This window comes from Pholis gunnellus, assembly GCF_910591455.1.
Source record: "Pholis gunnellus genome assembly, chromosome: 13".
NCBI classification, from domain to species: Eukaryota; Metazoa; Chordata; class Actinopteri; order Perciformes; family Pholidae; genus Pholis; species Pholis gunnellus.
This window is the reverse complement of record NC_136540.1, coordinates 24,798,037-24,819,098: the sequence shown is the minus strand read 5'-3', so window position 1 is coordinate 24,819,098 and position 21,062 is coordinate 24,798,037. Positions and strand designations below refer to the sequence as shown.

Here is a 21,062-nt window from a genome sequence, read left to right as displayed (position 1 = left end):
CTTTAAACTCTTTTGGACAGGAAATATATTATGTTCCATTGAACTATTCTTTTTCTTCTCCGTGCTAGTTTCTAACCCATTCTACTGAATCAATTCAAACGATTTCATATGTTCTTGTAGAGTATAAAGTACATTTATTTTGTTGTTTTCTATATTCTTTGCCACAGATGTGCAGAACAACCTCCTGAGTGATGCGTCTGTGTCTTGCTCTTCTTTGGAATGATTATTGCTGAAGCCTGACGGAGAGCCCAGTGGAAACATTACCCTGTTGAGTGGAATTGTCTGGGATCTATCAGTGCAGCGCACAGATCTCAAGTCTTCAGTTTGTTTTCTGATCCAGCACCTGTACACGTTGTTGGGATCTACACTCTCATCATGGACAGTTGTGAGAACGCAACACCTTTTGGAGTTGCAGCATGTGCTTGATGTTTTGCAAAAGCAAACCGCTCTCGTGTCCGTACCACCTATTCTTAAAACTGGGCTCTTTGTTAAGAACACGGCATCAAAATAAATGGAACTTACTAAATCTTTGTGCGCTTGTGGTCTCGTGAGAAAAACACTTTTCGGTACCATTTCTTTTGGATAAAGAAGTTTCATATTCTCAGATTTAATACAGTAAATAAAAAAAGAACACAACCTCTGAATAAATAACAAGATAAATTATCTTTATTTCCACATCTTTGTCATTTATAAAATTATGTGTCCACAATCAATATTAACAAGGCAATACAGAGAATCCTTTTTTATTTCCTCAGAGGTGAACTCAGGCTCTAGAGACCGTTTACTTGTCTATACAGACAGAAAAAGATGTTATTCATATGAGGCTGATCACTTGTTCACTGTCAGTAAAGGTGGTTGTTCTTTAACAGATGGTGGAGGACTTCAAGTGCCATTCTAGAGGAGCCGTCAGACCCAAACAGATTGTCGGGGGTCTCCAGAGCCTGCATCCACACCAAGCCCTTCAATGTACAGTCATAAAACTTCATAATCCATCACTGCTTATCGCTCAGTGTAAACCAGACACAGTTCATTCACAAATTCTTGAACATTCTCGCACCGGATAACCATCACTGAAATGATCAGCGTCATCGTCATTAATTAGCGTAAGCATGATTCTTGTCTATCTTAAACACGATAACGTCATATTCTTTTTTTTCCCCTACAGTAAAAGACACAAAACCCCAGCAACTGTAAAAACCAAATGGGGAAAAATGAAGAAACAACCTCTATTCTATAAAACAATAACAAGTAAAAGAAGATCCTTAGATACCATGTGCTCAAAGAAAAATAAAAAATGGTTTCTCGCAGGTCTGTGTGTTGTTGGTTTCATTGATGCATCAATGAAAAAAAAACATTATATACTGTATAGGTTATTATTACAGTAACAAGGTGCCATGCGATCATATTCTCATCTTCTGTACAGAGTTGAGGATTCAGTAGTAAATAACAAGGCTATACAGACCTATAGCGCCTGGTGGCCAGAGTGCCAACATGTTACAGAGCCATGGAGACCTGGGACAGGGACAAGTGGTCTGCTGGTCTGGACAGAGGTGCCACATTCACATGGTGGTGAAACAAAAAGCCATGAATTACAGACAAAATCCAGCTTCTGGAATACAATTAGAAGGAATATTCCACCCTTAAATCTTCTCACACTGTCATCAGGAGTGTTTTTCAATCTGGTGATGTCTTTATAGGGTACCTTCTCTCAATTGGCTCGGTCAACTTCTACTTAAAAGGGGACATATCATGTTCATTTCCAAGTTCATATTTGGATTTCAGTCTTCTTCCAGAACACGTTTACGTGCTTTAATGTTAAAAAAAAACGACATTATTTTTCTCATACTGTCCATCTGAATATAGCTGCATTCACCCTTCGACTTAAACGCTCGTTTCGGCGCCTGTCTCTTTAAGAACCCCCTCCCAAAAAAAGCCCAGTCTTCTCTGAGTGGCTTGCGAAAACAATATGGCACATCTTTGCAAAGGTAGTTGTCAAGCCGTGGATGGAGATACTTGGATACATTATAACGAGCCTGCATGTGACATGGGAAGGGGAGACATGTGAATGTCTTCTGATCTACACAGTCCACAAAAAACTATTTTATTTCACAGTGTGTGTGTTGGCAGACACTCCGGATACCCAAATGTGTGTGCACAAGCACCGAGAGAGTTTTTCATGATATGTCCCTTTTAAGCGAGCGATTTCCTTCCGAACACTTCCAAGAATGGCTCCAGAGAGAATGTCGAACTGGAAATATCTGCACCGGATGATGTCACGCCATCTAAGTTTGGCTAGTTATCCTCTGGAGTTAGAAATTAAAACATCACCAGGCAACAAAATAGATGAATACAACTACATACAGTCTTGTGAGCAGTAGCAGATTGGTCATTAATGTTGGAAGTGTTGAAGGATGGATTTTCCTTTAAGATTCTAAACCATGCTCTTCTATGCCACACTGGTGCAAAGGCAAGAAAAGGAAGATAGATCTGCACATTGTGTCAAGATCTCGTGGCGTTATCAAATTCCTATGAACTGTTTTTTGAGTGGGATTATTTTTTGTTTGAATGTGCACACTCTCCTCTGTCCCATATGGACGCAACCAGAGACACCACTGAACCCAGTCCGCAGAGCCCCAGGGACCCAACACATAAACCCATAATTAAGACTTAAAGACACAATCCAAACCGCGTGCGTTCATTCAGTCAAATACATTACTATTTAGTCGTTAGAAAACAATACCAAAGTGAGTCGCTGAAGCACAGAGAGCAGGAGGAGCGGCGCACGAAGCACAACAAAAAAAAAAAAAGGCTTTCCTATTAAACATGCCTCAGACCAGGGGGACATTCAGAATCTTTTAGACCTTGAACCAAGGATCTCACTGTTGGGCCACATGTGAGTGAGAGTGGCGGCGGTTGGGGGCTCGCAGAAACACATTCATGTCGACCACATATTCAACGTGGAGGTGCAGTGGGCTGTATCAGGCGTGGACGTGGAATGTGCTCAACGCCTCAATGATTCATGACCAAGTGAGGCTGACACAGTCGAGCAGTTTACTTGCCATCACTTACTTTACCTTCATCATCTGTGCGATTTGTCGACTATCAAGTCCGAATTCAAGTAAGGCTATATGCACACACGCAAGCACACACACGCAAGCACACACACACACACACACACACACACACACACACACACACACACACACACACACACACACACACACACACACACACACACACACACACACACACACACACACACACACACACACACACACACACACACACACACACACACACACACACACACACACACACACACACACACACGTCAGCGCTGGTGCAGGGTACGGAATAACGGATTAAATTAAAAAAGGGTAGATCAACAACACGAGGATCCGAGACAATTATTATGTACAAAATGTCATGGAGCTTCATCTTCCTGCCCCCCGATCTGCCTTTAGTTTAGATGTTTGACAGCTAACGTTTGACAGCGGATGGATATGTTAAAGTGAGGCTTAACAGGACCAGCTGGGTGGACTGACTGAGGACTACTGATATGCTGGTTCGGTTGCTGTTTGAGATATTTATGTATGCATTTATTTATATGTTTGCCAACTCCGTGAGCTGACCTCAGCTCCTCGAATGTAAGAGGCGAAGGAAGCGGCCAAGCAGCGTAAAGCTATTCACACCTATAGGCGGAGTGACATCTCCAACTCGGGAGTCGGGAGCCTGGTGACGTTCTCGAACCCCCCCCGGGGCCCACAGACGCCCTCCCTTTACAGAGAGCCGGGAAAAGAGAGACAGAGACGAAGAGAGAGCAAGACGGGAATAAAAAACGCGATCAAGGGGAGAGTGAAGATGAGGGGCCACGAAGGAGCAGCGCTGTGACAAACTGGCCATAGTTACAATTTTGTTGCACCGGTAAGGCGGAGCTAGACTGGAAGTCACTGCCGGTAGTGTGGGTGGCAGAAGCCTGGGCGGTACCTCAGATGTAATGTTTGTGTGGACGCACACTCGGGTGAAAAAAACAAACTTAACTAGTTTTCACCTTCCACATTCCTGCTGACGCTCTTCCTCTGCAGGTGTGGACACCGGTCTCTTCTCCACGACAGGCCTCTCAATCTCTCTTTTGGTCTCTGTGTTAATTTCTAATTTCCCTCCCTCTCCCCTCCCGCCCGATATTCTCAACCCCCGTCCCCCGTCTCCTTTGTACCGTACAGCCAAAAAGACAATGAGCAGAAATCTTTAAAAAGAAAAGAAAAGCAAGAGCCCTGGGCAGTTTTATCTTTTTTTTTTCTTTTTTTTCTTCTCTGCAGATGTTTATCGCTCTTGCAACTATAAAGACAAGCCTGCATCTGTCTGCACACAAACACACTGCTCATTTACTCACACACTCGTACAAAGCCATGCTCGCTGGAAAACGTGCATGCGACTCTTTCTTGCGCACTTGCTCTCATGAGAGCCCTGCTCATTGCTAGTGGTGTCATTTTTTTATTTATTTTGTTGGGACATGCAGGAGTTGGGAATGAGGACAGGGGAGAGGAAAGGTTTCTAGCTCCTAAAGGGAAGAGGGTAGGCGTGTGTCTAAGTGTGCGAGTGTGTTGAGGGAGAGGTCTTATTTCAGCTTCTGCCACCTCCTCCGGTATTTCTTGTCCTCATCACCTGCCGGGGATTTAAAAACAAACATCATTTAGAAGACGGAGTAAAAAGAGAGATCAGTCTATAGCTCTTTCTAAAAGGAGAGGGAAGGAGGCATGAGGAGGCTGGAAGTAGAGTACCTTTTCACAGAAGGTGAGAGAAAAAGAGCTTAGGCTGAATTAGAAATGCAGGAGAGAAAAAAAGATCAGAGAGAAAGACTCGTCAGTCAAAACCAGATCATCACAACATTCACTGACTTTACATTTCAGACTCATTCCACACACACATTTCTGTGGGTTGAAGCGGACCAAAGAGGCTCCACATACCTTCTAGATGGTTCCTGGAGATGTATTTCAGTGCCTCATCCAGGAGGATGACTGGGATGGAAATCTTCAGGACCACGACCCACTGGTACCAGTGCAGTGGGGTCACCTGGAAGATCAACTGAAGGGCAGAGGAAATAACTGTCAGAAACTCTGTCATCAATGCATCAGATGCTGGACAATGAAATGCAATGAAGCCTTTTCTCTCGTGGCCCTGATAGTTCAAACGCAATGCAACTAGAAGGAGTACTTCACCCACAAAAGAACCTTTTGTACAACAGTTACTCACCCTGTGCTACCTTGAAGAAAATGTTTTTGTCTCATGCCTTCACAGTGAACAAAGATTCAAAAAACGGTAAAAAAAAAAACTTGATCAATTGGAGTTAATGACGTCTAACAAAAGCAAAACTATATCAAAACATACGCTCACAATCCTATTCTGTAATCCTATTCTCATTAATCCAGTCATATGCTCAGTACTTCCAAACACTTGCATCTTTGCTCAAACATTACTATTTGAAACACTTTCGCTTAAAACAGTCTCACGCTTGCTCGTGTAGACCAGTCCCAAGTGTTTTAATTCTCCATTTCACCGTATGGTGAGGTATGAGAGAAAAACAATTCAAGGCAACACGGGGTGAGTAATTGATATCCACGTGGTCATTCATTTAGTCAAGTATTCCTTAATGAAAACAAACAAGCAAATGAAGAAAACACGAGCAGCATTTAGAAACACAACAGAAAATACGTTTTCAGGGGACACTAAAAAGGGACGGACATGCCCGCCATACTTTGTGACACCTCGGGTACATCCCAGGGGTACATCCCAAGTCTCTTATTTGTCATTTCCTCGCTCCTCGCTTGAACCGGAAGTTGTTCTGCGCCGCCATATTGACGGCCGTCCCAAAGCTCTTATTTCTGCTCGGAGGATCGAGGAGGGATCTCCGAGGAGCCATGAACGAGAAGCACGAGAACAGCCTTCCAGGAAGTGTTTTAACGGCCGACACGCCCCCTCTTTGTTCATCAGTTATGTGATTGGACGCTGCAGTCGATCGGACTGACTGCTGGAGTTTAACACCAGAGTGAAGACAGATCACAGATTAAACTCTAGTTTTATTTTTGATTATTTTTCTGATTCACCGTCTGGTTTAAATATATCTTCATTGTAGACTGAACAACAAAAAGACCACAAACAACTTTCTTCTTTTATTAGAAAGATTTGTCTTTTCATGATCTGTTATTTCTTTCAATAACTTTTATTATGAAACAATTAAAGTCAGAAAGAGCTTTTTACGTCATTCTTCATAATTTCATTCAGTCACGTGAGGCTGATCATTCCTGAGTGTCGGGTTTGATGAGTTATATCATTTTAGTTTAATCTGAAATATGGAGCCTAATAAATTAATTCCAGTGTTCAAGAGAAAACAATCATATTCTGGGTTATTTAATAATGACGTCACAATCTCAATTTCAAAACACACAGACGCAAATAATTAATATATAAGTCAAACGCATTCCGCTGGTAGAAATCGGTCCTGCGCTTATAAACGGGACACGGTTTGTTAAAGAGGGAACAGGCTACAGAGAGAAAACACCTCTACAGTGAAGTGATGATTACTGTGCGTCTATTAGTTATTAGCAATATTAGTTACTATTATTAAGTACAGTGATCATGTGAACAGACACAAACTTCTCAAAAGTCTCCCCAGCTGTTAAAGCCGACTGACAGCTGATCCAGCTGTGATCAGCGGCCGCTGTCAAAAACAGACGTCGCTTCACGTGACGCAACTGAGGAAAGGACGTCTCATCTCTTAAATATTTCCTCGTTTCCTCTCTCCTTGCCTGGTTTCCTTGCGCCTCTCCATGCATCCCTGGTGGGAGGGACTAAGACGCAAGGAAAGGACGCAAGTGAGGGAAACGAGGATGCAATTAAGAGATTTGGGATGTACCCCTGGAAACTTCTGTTGTCGTGCAACTTGCATTTGGTTGTGTTCTCAGTTTTCAGTCTGTCTGAATGTGTGTCTCTCAGGTTGCAGTGCGTTGAGCTTTAGGGGCCACTGTACTCTTATAGTATAGTTGCCATTAGAAACACAAAACTGTCAAGAAGAATCTATCATCTGGACCATGATATGTGTGATTAATAGATCAACAGTAGGCCCGCTGGTGTCTCGGTGGATGAACACTTACCGGCATAGGCTCGACGTAGAGGATTAAGAAGTGGAGGGAGAGGGAGAGGACGATCGCTCCCAGCAGCCAGATATTGACCCAGGGCGGCATCCTGAGCAGGGACTGGTTCTCAGACAAACTGGCGGAGAATAAGATGGATTAGATCAAAACATGTTGTCTATTCAACTGCTCAACCCGACGTCAGGGACTTACATGGAAGTTGTTTCATCACAAAGATCAAATGAGAAGGACTCTGGCAAGCTCACACGGTTTCAAGGTTGCAACCACATTACGACTAAAAGACATTCAATGTGTCACTAAATGCATCGTAACAACAAGTCTGCCTCCTTATATGGGTGATGGCATGTGTAAACTCACTGTCTTGGTCGGGGATAACATTTTCACCAGTCAGGCAGCTCTTCATTTTAACCTTCTCTCTCTCAGATTCTTTCCTAAATGAGACGTTACCATGTGTTTCTATAGGGAGCCAGTGACCGACTTGCTCCATGAGCAATCCTGGCAAAAACACTGGGAGCATTCGCTTCATACCACTGGTCCCTTTATTTTCTGCCTCCCTAAATAGCCATTATTCCATTTCTTAAGATGTGTGGCTGATTCCGCTGCCACATTCACCAACAGCAGATTATAAAATACACGGGCATTACAAACAGCCACACTAAGCGATTTAGCAGTTAAAAAAAAAAAAAAAAGAGTTGTTGATGTTTGGAAACTGTGCTGTTATCCCGCCAACGGCCGGGTGGTTCCATCCCAAAGGGAGTGCTGTCTGTTGGACGACAGCACTCCCCCTTTTAACAAATATCTGACATTTATGGAGCATTTGCCCCGACATCGCAGCAGAGGACGACTGACCTGTTGAGAGAGTTCAACATTTCGATCGTGACCAGCACGGACAGGGCCATGGTTGTGGGGTAGCGGGATTCAAACACCTCGCAGTCCACGCCCTGAAACATGGGGTTGTCCTCGGTGCACTGCATGAAGTGTCTCTGTAGAGAGACAGACGGAGCAGGATTAAGAGTGTGTGCGCGAGCGTCTGCGCTTGCGTGTGCGTTGGCAGGAAGTCTCCGGGACCCCTGCGACCTGGTTTGATGGTGCTCTGCTCTGATGGGGGAACAGCTGCAGAACCATGGCCTCGTCCCCACCCCGAGTGCAATCACGCCACATGGGTCTTACTTCCCTTTCTATTTCTGTACACCACTGGGATCGCCAAACATTGCTGCCTCCAGAAAGCTGGAATGGGGTGCATATCAAAATATAACAGAAAAACAAAAACTACATTCTGAGACAAACTAAGGAAGACAGACAGAGCAGAGCGACGGTTTGTGACTCACCAGCTGATAGAAAGACACTTGTGGGCCTTCTCCATCAAACAGGTACCACCACGTGGCAGCACCCACGGTTCCAAGACCCACATATCCTACAGGAGAAACAAAAACTAGAATTAGCGCCGCACGGTTGTATGCCTCCACCAGCTAAGCCAGCCAAGTGACCTTTGACCACCAACCCAGTCAGTTGAGTTGAATGGACAAACACCAACGAACCGTTACCTAGAGGTAGGTATTAAACGTGCCCGGTGCTGAATTTTTAATGATCGGTGTGTCCAATACATCGGTTCAACAGGCATGGACATTTAAACAAAAGTGAAACTTAATTCAAATCGGCCGCTCTCATCCATTTTCCGCATCTCGGCCGTTTTGGAATTCGAGAACAAGTGCCGTGTAAAAAATTCAAGTACAAAAAGGCACTTCTAAAAAGTAATTTTACTAGCCTCAGCATGTCTCCTTTTATTCTAAATATTGAAAACTGAAAATATTGCAACTTTTGTTCGACCCATCCTCAATTGTAGACTGCAAACCCGTCTATACACCTGACTTGATCACACATTGAGCGAACGCTACCTCCAATGGCCATATATCTGAAGAAGAGCCAGCCAGAGATGAGAGGCTCCTTGGGGTTGCGGGGGGGTTTGTCCATGATGTCCAGGTCTGGGGGGTTAAAGCCCAGGGCGGTGGCCGGCAGGCCGTCGGTCACCAGGTTCACCCACAGCAGTTGGACTGGAATCAAAGCCTCAGGGAGACCCAGGATGGCGGTCAGGAAGATGCTGGAGACGGACAACGAGGAGAAACACACACATCAGCCGACTGAAGGTGAAGACGAGCGTCTCAGTGCATGTGTGTGTGTGTGTGTGTGTGTGTGTGTGTGTGTGTGTGTGTGTGTGTGTGTGTGTGTGTGTGTGTGTGTGTGTGTGTGTTCCTGTTCCTCACCAGACTACTTCTCCCACGTTAGAGGAGATGAGGTATCTGATGAACTGCTTCATGTTGTTGTAGATGGCTCTGCCCTCCTCCACGGCGGCCACTATGGTGGAGAAGTTATCGTCCGCCAGCACCATCTCAGACGCAGACTTGGCCACCGCTGTGCCGGAGCCCATGGCGATGCCGATCTCCGCTTTCTTCAGGGCCGGGGCGTCGTTCACACCATCTCCCGTCTGCGACGAGAAAGAAATGCCTCTGTCATAGATGCATCGGAAAACCCAACTCACAGGATTGTTGTAAAATTCCTTGTTACTTTAATAATCTCAAAACATCACTTATGTACGCAGACTCAAACGTCAAGCCCAATAATTTGAATACCTTTTATATTTTTTTTCTCAGGCTACGACAAAACTTGTAAACAGAGGCAGATTTTACGGTCACTGCTGCAGCATAATTAGTGTCAAATAAAGAGAATATCTTCGGGGAGCAAAAAGCTGAAGAAACCTCTTCGAAGGATAAAAGTTCAAGTAAACTAAACCGCTTCAGCTTGATATTGAGTCCACATTAGACATTATGGGGAGATTATTCTTTAAACAGAGGTTAGTTGAACAAACTTAACGATGACTGAAACAAACCACTATCTCACTGTGCAAAGTCTCATTATCGTTTCAGATCCAGACAGGGTAAAGCAAAAGGAGTGTATCAATCTGTCATGGCAGGGCCTGGAGCGGCTCTCGACTGCTCCGGTTACTCTGACAGGCAAATGGTGATATTGCATCCTCCCTCCCTCCCATCTTTGCCTCGGATCAACCCCTCTTCTGAGACGCGTGTCAGATAGGAAGCAGCAGAGCGCGCCCGAGATGACAGCTTTTGATAGCAGTGTCTGAGAGAGCAGCCTCGCAGACACCTGAAACATGTCACGCCTCACCGGCCTCCTCTAATGCATTTTTCCACAAGTCATTCACATAACACACAGATGAAAGAATGAGAAAAAGCCCCCCCCCTCCCCTTTGAAAAAGGCATAAAGAAACATGTCAAAAGAAATATCCAATGTGTGGATTTGTAGGAAGCAGAGAAAAGTTGGAAGGAGGTGTGTGGCAGTGCAGGAAGTGGCGCATCCACCCTTCTCCTCACCATGGCGGTAATCTCATCGAACGCCTGCAGGTATCCGACGATCTTAGACTTGTGGGCCGGCTCGACGCGGGCGAAGCATCGCGCCCGTTTGACGGCCTCTCTCTGGCCCTCCACCGTGAGGTCGTCGAACTCGCGGCCCGTGTAGGCCTTCCCCACAACCTCCTCGTCCTCGCCGAAGAGGCCAATTCGTCTGCAGATGGCCACGGCCGTGCCCTTGTTGTCCCCCGTGATCATGATGACGCGTATGCCCGCCTCGTTGCAGAGCTTCACCGCGCCGATCACCTCCGTCCTGGGCGGGTCCAGCATGCCCACGCAGCCGACAAATGTGAGACCCAACTGATCGTAAACAGAGAGAGAAAAGTAAAGAGAGAGGGGGATTAGGTCGCACGTGACGATATCTGAAAACAGAATCTTCCCTCAGTCCCACGCAAATCACCTCTTTTTATTTGTATCGCTGCAGAAAACATCAAACAGATTAGTTTCTATCGCATCAGGGAAGAAGAACCAAGCGTAAAAGCTTTATGAGAAAGAGAGACAGTAGCAAAGATGACTTTAAAGGAACAGTTTGACATCTAGCCGAGAGTTCGATCAATAAGACGTCTGTCTGTTAAATGTGAAGCTCCAGCCAGAAGACAGTTGGCTTAGTTGAGCATAAAGACTGGAAATGGCCAGCCTGGCTCTTTCTAAAGGTAAAAGAGAATCTGCCTACCAGCACCGCTAAAGCTCGCTAATTAACACGGAGCCCAAGTGAAACTTATCAGTTCTGTTGCAGAAGTAAGGAACACTCAAGCAAAATCACATTTAACAATGCAAATTGTTTTTAATCCAGTGTGTTGTGCGTTTTACTCCATATGACTTTAATGAGAGCTTATTAGATCAAATTGGATCCCTGAGACAAACATCTGCTTTACCTCATAATCTACAAACTTGTTTGAATTCTCCAAGTCCATTTCGTCTTTGCGCGGCGGGACGTCGCGAGTGGCCAGGGCCAGGCAGCGCAGGGTGTCTCTGCCCGTCCCCCAGTCCCTGATCTTGGACAGCAGCTGGTCGCGCAGGAATGGCGTCAGTGTCACCTTCGATGTTCCCACCCGCAGGTACTGACAGCGCTCAATCACACTCTCTGGAGCGCCCTGTGAGGAGGAACCACATGGACACAAGAGAAGAACGTCAAGCAGAGACACCGATGAGGGGAAGCGATGAGAAGCACGTCTCTTTGTGTGTGTGTGTGTGTGTGTGTGTGTGTGTGTGTGTGTGTGTGTGTGTGTGTGTGTGTGTGTGTGTGTGTGTGTTTGTGATCATATCATTCATTCTTGCCTTGACGAACATCTTGCTCTGGGAGCCCGGCTTGACGGGGGTGCAGTAGACAGACATGGACTTGCGGTCACGGGAGAACTCCAGGGTGAACTCTTTCTTCATCAACTGCTTGATCACCTGATGGATGAAAAAAAAAAAAAAGAGATTCAGAAAAGAGGAGAAGAAAAAAAGTGACTAAGAGGCAGAGCTTGAGCTAAGTAGCTGTATTCGTGGGCAGCTGTCAGGCCGGCAGCCAGTGGCTGACTGAGAGGTTTGGCTGAACTACTGACAGCTGAAGGATAACACTTTAGACCGAGCACTCAACCACCTTGTCTGGATGTCTGGCTGCCGCCTCAGATGTCTCTGTACAACAGCACATGGTGATAATGTAGACCTGGCTGAGGAGGGCTAGCGACAACAGCTGGAAGTATGTAGAAGATAATAGCAAAAGGCTAACTGGAAGAAACTCAAAACTCAGCCGAGAAACATCCCTATTCATTACATACTGCATCATCTGCGTTAAATGTCACGTTCTGTTCCACCAGTAGATGTCTCTCTAGTTCACAGTCTGTGCTTATCCCACTACACATTAACAGGCTGAAAGGTTAACGCCATGACTGAGATGCACACACGCTCTGTCAGACTTCAAACATGTGACGGACGCGCTGAAATCTGTCAATGTGACAAACCTCTCCTCTCTAGCTTTGTGCAAAATGCACCTACACTCAAAGCAATGCACGGGAAGGCCTGCTGTCTTTGGATCGGTTGTAAACTTACATTTGGACTATTTTAACTCATAAGCAAACACTCACAGGTTCACTCCCTGAAGTCAAACATGGGCCTATCAACAACCTTGAGCTTGATTAAACAGCCCTCGAGTAAAGACACTAAAACCCTGAGCTAGTTGACTCATTGAAAGTCATTATAAATAAAACAATGCTTAAATAATCTGGAACAAATTATTATAACCAGGGGGAACGCTAGGTCATTATGTCATGCCCACAACCAGGTAGCGTACTGTATGGCATAATGAGCAGAGCAATTACGGTCTCTCTCACATTCATGCTGAGAAGTGCACAGCCTGCAGCAGATAAATTGAAGCTGGTCTGACTCATCGCATGTTGCCTGTGGGTGTGGGCCTGCCATTGGCTGCGTATTCTCCTCCCCCTTCCGCTATCTGCGCAAGCGAGTTAGTCGGAGCTAGCGAGCTAGCTAGCTATGCAAGACTACATTGAAGCAAACGATATGCTCACTGTAGATGAATGGATGAAGACGAGTACTATACTGATGAGACAGTTTTAACACCTCATGAAGCATTGATCGGACATTAAACGACTACTCCACAGTAGTCGTAACCCTGGACGTTGATGGGGGCACCCCTGGATTTCCTTTTTAACACAGACAAGCATCACACTGTAAGGTCACAAGCACATCTCCACACGAAGCTTACCGCGTTACAGGCACCGGCGCGTTCCACCTTGCTGAGCCCGGACATGTCAGTCTTGAAGACGTTCATCTTCTCCACCAAGGTTGTGAGAGCCGTCTCTGTGGCTTCACCCACCTTTTCATAAACCCCTTTGGCCTACGAGAGAACAGAAATGCATCAACACATGCTGTTTATAGGAGGTCAGACCCCTTTATGACACATTTTAGATCAAACATGAGGAGAAACAGCCTCCATTGTTAAATGTGAACAACCCTCTTGAAGAAGCACCTCTAAACAAACATGCTGAGAGCAAATCTTCAGGTCATTCACCTCCCCCTCTGCAAACTTCATACATGCAAAGTGGACCAGTAATGGCGTACCACACATCATTTGTTGGTGTGACTCTGCAATATAACACCTAGCTCCCCTCTCTCTTCTGGTTTAGCACACTTTGATCTATCACGCCGCGGGGCCTTTATTAAAAAAAAAACATACAGAATGAATGGCGAAACGACCGGTTACGAGAACAGATATAGTTAGTCTGGGAGGATTCATGCGAGTTGAAATGTGCCTCATCGCTGGCCTTGCTTCTCAGCGCGGTTACCATGATACCATGGTGATGACAAAGAGGTGAGAAAAGCAATCCAAACCAGAGAAAAATTAGCTCAGCTGAAGGAGAGAAGAGAATTACTTTTTGTAATGCGTGTGTATTCCATTTCTACCGTTTATGGAGTTGTTGCAGTGTGTGTGTGTGTGTGTGTGTGTGTGTATCTACACACTGTCAATGCATGAGGGCATTTGCATAGAAACACAATGCTGCACGTGTCACAGGTGGGTTGGATTTGCATAGAAAAATAATTGTTATAATAATTGTATAAGGTATGATTTGTTTCCTCTATTCCTGACGTAATTTTGTGTGCGTGTCTTTGTGCTTACTACATAGTGAGACCGATTTTTGGAAAGAGAGGACATTTGGACCGGTCCTCACTCCTTCAAAGGTGTGTCAGAGGGCTAAGACTTGGTTTTAAGGTCTAGGTGAAACTAAGGTTGAGGTTAGTGTTGGAGTAAGGACCGGGGTCAGGCATGTCATTTAGGGTCCTCATAAAGATAGAAGTACATGTGTGTGTGTGTGTGTGTGTGTTAATGACCTCATTGTAGTCCAGTGAAGAGTCATTGCACATAGCGCACACAGTGGCCAACTCCAAAAGTCCATCATAGTCTCCGCACTGGACGGGCCTGTCTCCTTTCAGTCTGGAAGGACACACACACACACACACACACACACACACACACACACACACACACACACACACACACACACACACACACACACACACACACACACATGTCACTCACAACAGCAAAAAAACAAGGGAAAAACATTTCACAGTTCGCTACACCTCAGACACGATAACCTAATCAATATTTATGAGTGGGGGAGACAGTTCAATTGTTTAGCATTCCAAAAGAAACAGTGGTTGTTCGGTAGTAAACAATGTGTGCGTGTGTGTGTGTGTGTGTGTGTGTGTGTGTGTGTGTGTGTGTGTGTGTGTGTGTGTGTGCGCCGGTTCCTGACAAGCAGTGCGGATTACATGACAACTGTGGATCCCTTCCCAGTAGAGACTGCAACCGTTGCTAGCGAAGCTCCCACACAATTACCCACACTCTGCTGTTATGAAATCAACAGGTTCATGCAGAGTCAGAACACTGTACTCACCGAGCAGCTAAATAAACAACATGCAAGCACAATGAAGAGTAGAACCCTTCTCCTGCCTAATGACTGGCCGCCAGCCTGTATTCCTCCACAGACGCACATTTACTAAGATATAAAAACGCATTCTGATATGGCAGAGACCAAAATCACGACAAAATCGAAAAAAAAAACCACACAAAACAACATCTAGGGTTTCTAACTATTTCCACGGTTATTGCAGACATTACCATAGCAACACAAAGCACAGCTAGAATTTTTTTTTTGGGGGGAATCATTAGACCAGGGATCGACATCATAGCTTGCTTGACTACATTTATATGCAAAAAAAAAGGGAAGCAATTACATTGTTTTGATCAGAGCCAGGATGAGAGGGTGTGGGGGTTCTTACAGTTCAATGTACATTTCTTTGGTGAAATTTGAGAGGCACTCAGACATGCTTCATAGAATGAAGGAGTTAGGGACGACAGACCAATGCAAGTAATACGTGTTGAAACTGTGACACTCACATCTGTCCCTCAGGGGCATATGTAGAACCAGTTATGGAGAACTCGTGGAGGTCGCAGCTTGAACCTTCCACCTTGTCTGCAACAAACATCTGGAGAGGAGAAAAAGCAAACAGAGTCAGTGTAGTTCGCTTATTAGTCAAACCTGCGGTGCAGGAACTCAAATAGACAAAGTCACATTAATAAAGACTACAGTAAACATTCATTTTAAAAGGAAACTGTTCCTTTATTGTCTACAACCCAATGGAACCTACCAGTGGATTAACTATCAAAGCATGTCGCTGGCAAGCAGACAAATACATTTTCTTACTTTTCATCAAGAACTCTTCCATTGTAAATGTATATCTGTACAAATAGAAGGTCAAATATTATAGATTGGGACTTACCATGTATACAATGAATAACAGGACTATCGGAATATTTACATTTTGTGTAATGGTGCACCTACAAAATCATGGCATCGTCAGTTGAATATTTCCCTCAATAAGCAACAGAATTAAAGCTACAATGTTCAAGTGTCATAACAAACATATGTTTATGATATTTATATGGTGCTGCTGTGTGTGGGGGGGACTAAGGAGACGTGAAGTGGGACCATGTGACTTTTTCACTGTGGCCACAAGTAACAATTATGGAAGAATGGTAAACGCTACCACAAAGTTTGGTGATGCTAGCTAAAGTTAGCTCAAAGAAGCTACACCGGATCAGTAAGGCTGTGGTAGAAATAACAACGAGGGAGCATATCATTGCTCATGAATTTTAGTCATTTGTTCTTTTAAAAGTTACATAATCCCAGAGCGAGGGGTTAATCATCGAATTATTCATTTGAAAGCGGTTGTTGTGGTGGTGGGCAGCTCTTAAGGTGTGGGAATGTCCTTGAGCTGCTCAAAGAGCTAATTTAACACCTTAGTTTTCACAGTATGCCAACGTGGAATTGTAGTGGAGATGTTAGTATAACTCGAGCCGTCAAAATTGATTTACTGCCATGGCAGTATCGTCACACATCGCCCCACGGCTGCATCTTGTGTAGTTACTAAGAAGCTGGATGCATGTAACAAAAGAGCAATTATTCTTGCCTTACTTCTCTACGTGCTCCGGGTAAATTAAAAGGTTGCGAGGCATTATGAAAATCAAACAGCGGTTGCAAACAGGAAGTACTCTGCAGGCTGTAAAAAAGGGTCACTGGGGAGGTCGAGGTCAAACTACGGCCCGGTGACTCAAAGAAAATCTGCTTCTCCAGCAGTCGCTGTATTGTCACTACCATGATTTCTTACAAACACGCAGGTGACATGGGAGTAGCACTGCTCACACGTCTTCATGCAGAGCTTCATCATCAATACAAAGTAGTCAGAGGAGGAGGTTAAAAGCTGGAGTTTTGCTTTGTTGGTTACTCTTTTTCCTGAAATTCCCCAAGGAAGGATGATGCACTGGTAATACTAATATAAATATGTATATTAATAAAAAGGGAGGGAGTGTGGCTGGTGGTTTATAAGAGCGAGAGAGATCACAATTCACAGTCCAAGACCTCTCTGTGTCTCTACACACCTTATCTGAATGGCATACATAAATTCACAACTGACTTAAAGACTGCACTTGACCTCCATTCTTTTAATAATATTCACTTTTTTTTATAACTTGACACTTAAGTCCTGCAAAGAGTAAACACACACACACACACACACACGCACACACACGCACAAGGGAAAACATCTTTATGACCTAGCTTAACTCTGTTGGAGACTCTATTAAATCTGACTGATTGAAGAATTAATGAAGCAGTTATTTGGTTAAACTTAGTTTCCTCTTTCAGAGAGAGAGAGAGTGAGTGAGTGAGTGAGTGAGTGAGTGAGTGAGTGAGTGAGTGAGTGAGTGAGTGAGTGAGTGAGTGAGTGAGTGAGTGAGTGAGTGAGTGAGTGAGTGAGTGAGTGAGTGAGTGAGTGAGTGAGTGAGTGAGTGTGTGTGTGTGTGTGTGTGTGTGTGTGTGTGTGTGTGTGTGTGTGTGTGTGTGTGTGTGTGTGTGTGTGTGACTGACTCTCCAGCCTCCACCAATTTAAAAAGGAACACAAAATCGATGGCAGACTTGAGATGAGAGCTAGCAGTCGTCCCTCTAACACATCAGCCTAAAAGGTAGGTTTTAGCCTTTTAATGGAGTAATTATTCCTTACTGCATTTAGTCTCCTGATGTAGTCCAGTCTGGACAAGATGAAAGTCAGTTATAAATAGCGGTCATGCTAAATCATGATTATAGCCTCTGAGATTATAGCTTTTGTGAAAACATGTAATTTTGTAATTTTTTACATCAACATTTACATTTTCTTTCTTTAACTGCAGTAAACAATGGCTTTAAAAAAATAAAAAATAAAACTTCATATACTGCAGTAGTTTTTGTTGTGGTGAAGAATGCACCCATGCATGTAACCCAGCATTAATGTTGATGTCATTTAAATCAGCCTCTCTGCCGTCTGTTCACCCTCCGAACACAGTACCAGAGCTGGAAGTTACCAAACTGGAACCGGTAAGAGCCTTAAGGCAATTGACCAGTCGCTAAATTTCTGCATTTATAGAGACAGTAATTGAGTGACCCTGTGTCAAAACCGAGGTTGGATTATTTAAATATTTCCACTGATATTCTGCTTACATGATACATATTCGTGCTTGTGCTTAATCAACTTCTAACCATACTAACTTTGGAAATACAGCAGGCTCAGCACTACTCACTTTTTCCTGCTAAAACACATTAAAAAACAGAAAACATAATGTATTTGTCATTGAGGTTTGTGCTGACGACCATTGTTCATCAAAAACATGTCTACAACAAGAGGACATGGTCATTTTAGACAGAGTTAAATATCCCAGGGAGCAGTGGAACAGCCAGCAGCAGCCGCAATGAGCTGTTGGATGAAGAGCTGCAGGCGACAGGCTGGAAAGCAACATCTCAGCGAGGTAACCACATTTACTGTGACCTGCTGTTGTGTGGAAAACTGCACACAAACTCATGGCATAATGGAAAAAGGCCAATTATAGCGCCTGACTTTTTTCTTATTAAAACTTGTGTTTGTTTGCCTGCACCAGCTGTTCTTCTGTTGTATTGGTATTTGGTTGGAGAGTTAATCACCAGATTTCCCATTGCATTTTGCGATGTACTGTCCCTTTAAGGAACTTTTAAAAAACAACCTCACCCGTCTGCTCAATTCCTAATTTCACAAAGGTCATCAGGCTCGACCAGGGGCCTAACGACTTCTACTAAAGCACGTACAGCACACACACAACGCAGGGCCCACAAAATAAAATAGGGTTGTTCTTTCATCCGTGGTCACTTTGCCCTCCCCAACTGATCCGCTGTGGTGTCCAAGGAAACACGGCACAGTGCGAGCCATGTGACTCCGTGCTCGTGGCACAAGTTTGTATTCTTCTACTCACTTCCTCTGAGCCTGTGTTGGGGTGGGGGGGGGGGGGGTTGTGAGTAGCCCTTTTTATGTGTGGTGTCTCTTCATGTGTGTGTCTGTGTGTGTGTGTGTGAAGGGAAAAGGGAAGTCAGGATACGGAGGGGGAATCCCTGGAAATCCTGCGGATATGGGGATAGCCCCGAGGCAGGGGAGACACATCAGGGCCTCTGGCTGGAGACCAGTCCAAGAATGAGCACAGATGGATAAGCCTGGGCAAACATTCATGTGGACAGTTAAACCTTGACGCACAAAAAAAACCATAAAAAAAACAAGAGCAAACACAGCCGTCCAAGCACAGAACGAACACGAAGAGGGATGAGTTATGCAACCACAAAAATGACTATCTCCGGGAAACCCCATGACAAAAAAAACAACAACTGCAAAGTGGAAGTTTGATTTGTCTTTGTGAGAGTAGGAGTGCGTGCCCCCCTTATCTTCCACCAGAGAGCTGAGAGCAGCAGGCCGGGGAGTACAGGTGGAAGCAGATGGTCAATATTTGCCAGCGTCAGCCTGCCTTTGCTCTTTTTCTGTCTGGGAGGGTTTCAGGGTTGTGGTGAGATCACTGCTCCGTGTCCCTCCTGCTGGAGGGAACTCCCTGCCGCTACGCATGAGTCGAGCAGACACTCCGCATCATCTCGGGGAGCAGAAGGAGGGAGGGGCGTTTATATCGCAAGAGTGTCTGCCGTACAGGAAGTGCACAGTCCTCTGATGCCAACTCCATTTTGAGACAGTGAGAAAATAAAATGGATACACAGACAAAGATCTACAGAAGTCAAAATATTGTTTCTGCTGGTTCTTCCAAACGACATGCAGTCTGAGGAAAAATCAGCCTCTGCATAAACTACTGTCTTTGAATATCAGGACTAAATTACTTTAATAAACACGTTTTAGCAATAACTGTTATCTAGTTCATTTGTCTTCATGGGTCCTGAGGAACCAGGATCCGACTTGGAACCGGGGGTGGACCGGGTCCAAGTCAATTGGGCTGGTTTAGTAATATGTCTAATACCCGAGTATCAGCTCTGATTAGGGCTAAACGAATGTGAAAAAAATGATTGCGATAAATGAAATAAAAATGATTTTCATCATCACAATCATTTTTCATTACATTATTCTAAAACACATTGAAATGATTTTGGTGTGACTTTTGCGGGGATCTGTACCAAACAAAAGACGTTTTCTTAATTCAATAGAATATGATATGTCGGCCAGGACATCTCTGCAGCACCTAAATATTTGATTTGAAACACATTTTGCCTTTAACACATCTTGCGCCTCCAGTGATTTGAAAATTGCAATAGGTCATACTGCAATTTCGATCAAATTTAGATTAATTGTGCACTCCTAGCTCTGATGAGTCATATTCACCATGGAGAAAATATTTTGGGGAATCAGTAGCCTCTGTAAAAGATTTATGTTTATGAAAGACACGTTTTTTTTTTTTGTACTTTTCGTCACATATATGAAATTGGTTTGATAATTTTTTTTATGTCACTTCTAAAGTTGGCTGCAGAATGTTTTATTGTTGGTGAAGGAGGTGGAAAACACGAAATTTGTCTTTAAAGCAAATAGATACATTTGTAATAACGTTTCTATGACTTGACATTCATTCTTATATTACAGTCCTTAGAGGCTGTTCGTGTCTACTTTGGATTGGGTCCAGTTATCCTCGGGTCTATTCGGATCAGGTCTCTTTTTTCAAGATTTATTTATGCACGTCGGGTTGAGGTTGGGTTTACACGTGGTAAATTCTAGCACCTTCTAGATCAAGACTTTGCGATTAATAAAAACCTAATAACAACTGTAACAATATTAATAACTATCCTTGTAGTAATACATAAACTACATTAAAGATTTTCTATCTTTGATGGGACGTGGCTTTAATTCTGGCCACCAGAACCTCTGAGGTCATTAGCTGAGGTGAGATCAAGGATGTAAGGACAAGAGGTGTTAACGAAGATTAGGTGTGTGTGTGTGTGTAGAGCTAAAGCCATGAATAGGAGCCAAGGCAAACAGCAGCGCTGGCATTTACTCTGCGTTTGAAGCAAAGACGGCTTGCAGGCAACACACACACACACAACAACAGACAAAGGAAAGGGTGAGGCCATGTGCTACAAAACCACCAGTGAGTAGTTGTGGATAAGAC

At 44.3% G+C, this 21,062-nt stretch overlaps 1 protein-coding gene across 1 annotated transcript in view; it reads right to left on the bottom strand.

Annotated features, from left to right (window-relative positions):
* Window positions 1-648: 648 nt before the first annotated feature.
* The window catches only part of atp2a3 (ATPase sarcoplasmic/endoplasmic reticulum Ca2+ transporting 3), a 44,071-nt gene continuing 23,657 nt past the window's right edge, over window positions 649-21,062 (bottom strand). The window contains exons 9-21 of the mRNA XM_079171731.1: window positions 15,474-15,562; window positions 14,402-14,504; window positions 13,278-13,409; window positions 11,849-11,965; window positions 11,446-11,664; window positions 10,535-10,870; window positions 9,413-9,633; window positions 9,047-9,249; window positions 8,480-8,565; window positions 8,001-8,134; window positions 7,152-7,269; window positions 4,968-5,085; window positions 649-4,665 (exon numbers count right to left, since the gene is read on the bottom strand). Of these exons, the coding sequence (XP_079027857.1) occupies window positions 4,619-4,665; window positions 4,968-5,085; window positions 7,152-7,269; window positions 8,001-8,134; window positions 8,480-8,565; window positions 9,047-9,249; window positions 9,413-9,633; window positions 10,535-10,870; window positions 11,446-11,664; window positions 11,849-11,965; window positions 13,278-13,409; window positions 14,402-14,504; window positions 15,474-15,562 (1,923 nt within the window). The 3' untranslated portion in view covers window positions 649-4,618. The remainder of the gene's footprint in view (window positions 4,666-4,967; window positions 5,086-7,151; window positions 7,270-8,000; window positions 8,135-8,479; window positions 8,566-9,046; window positions 9,250-9,412; window positions 9,634-10,534; window positions 10,871-11,445; window positions 11,665-11,848; window positions 11,966-13,277; window positions 13,410-14,401; window positions 14,505-15,473; window positions 15,563-21,062) is intronic.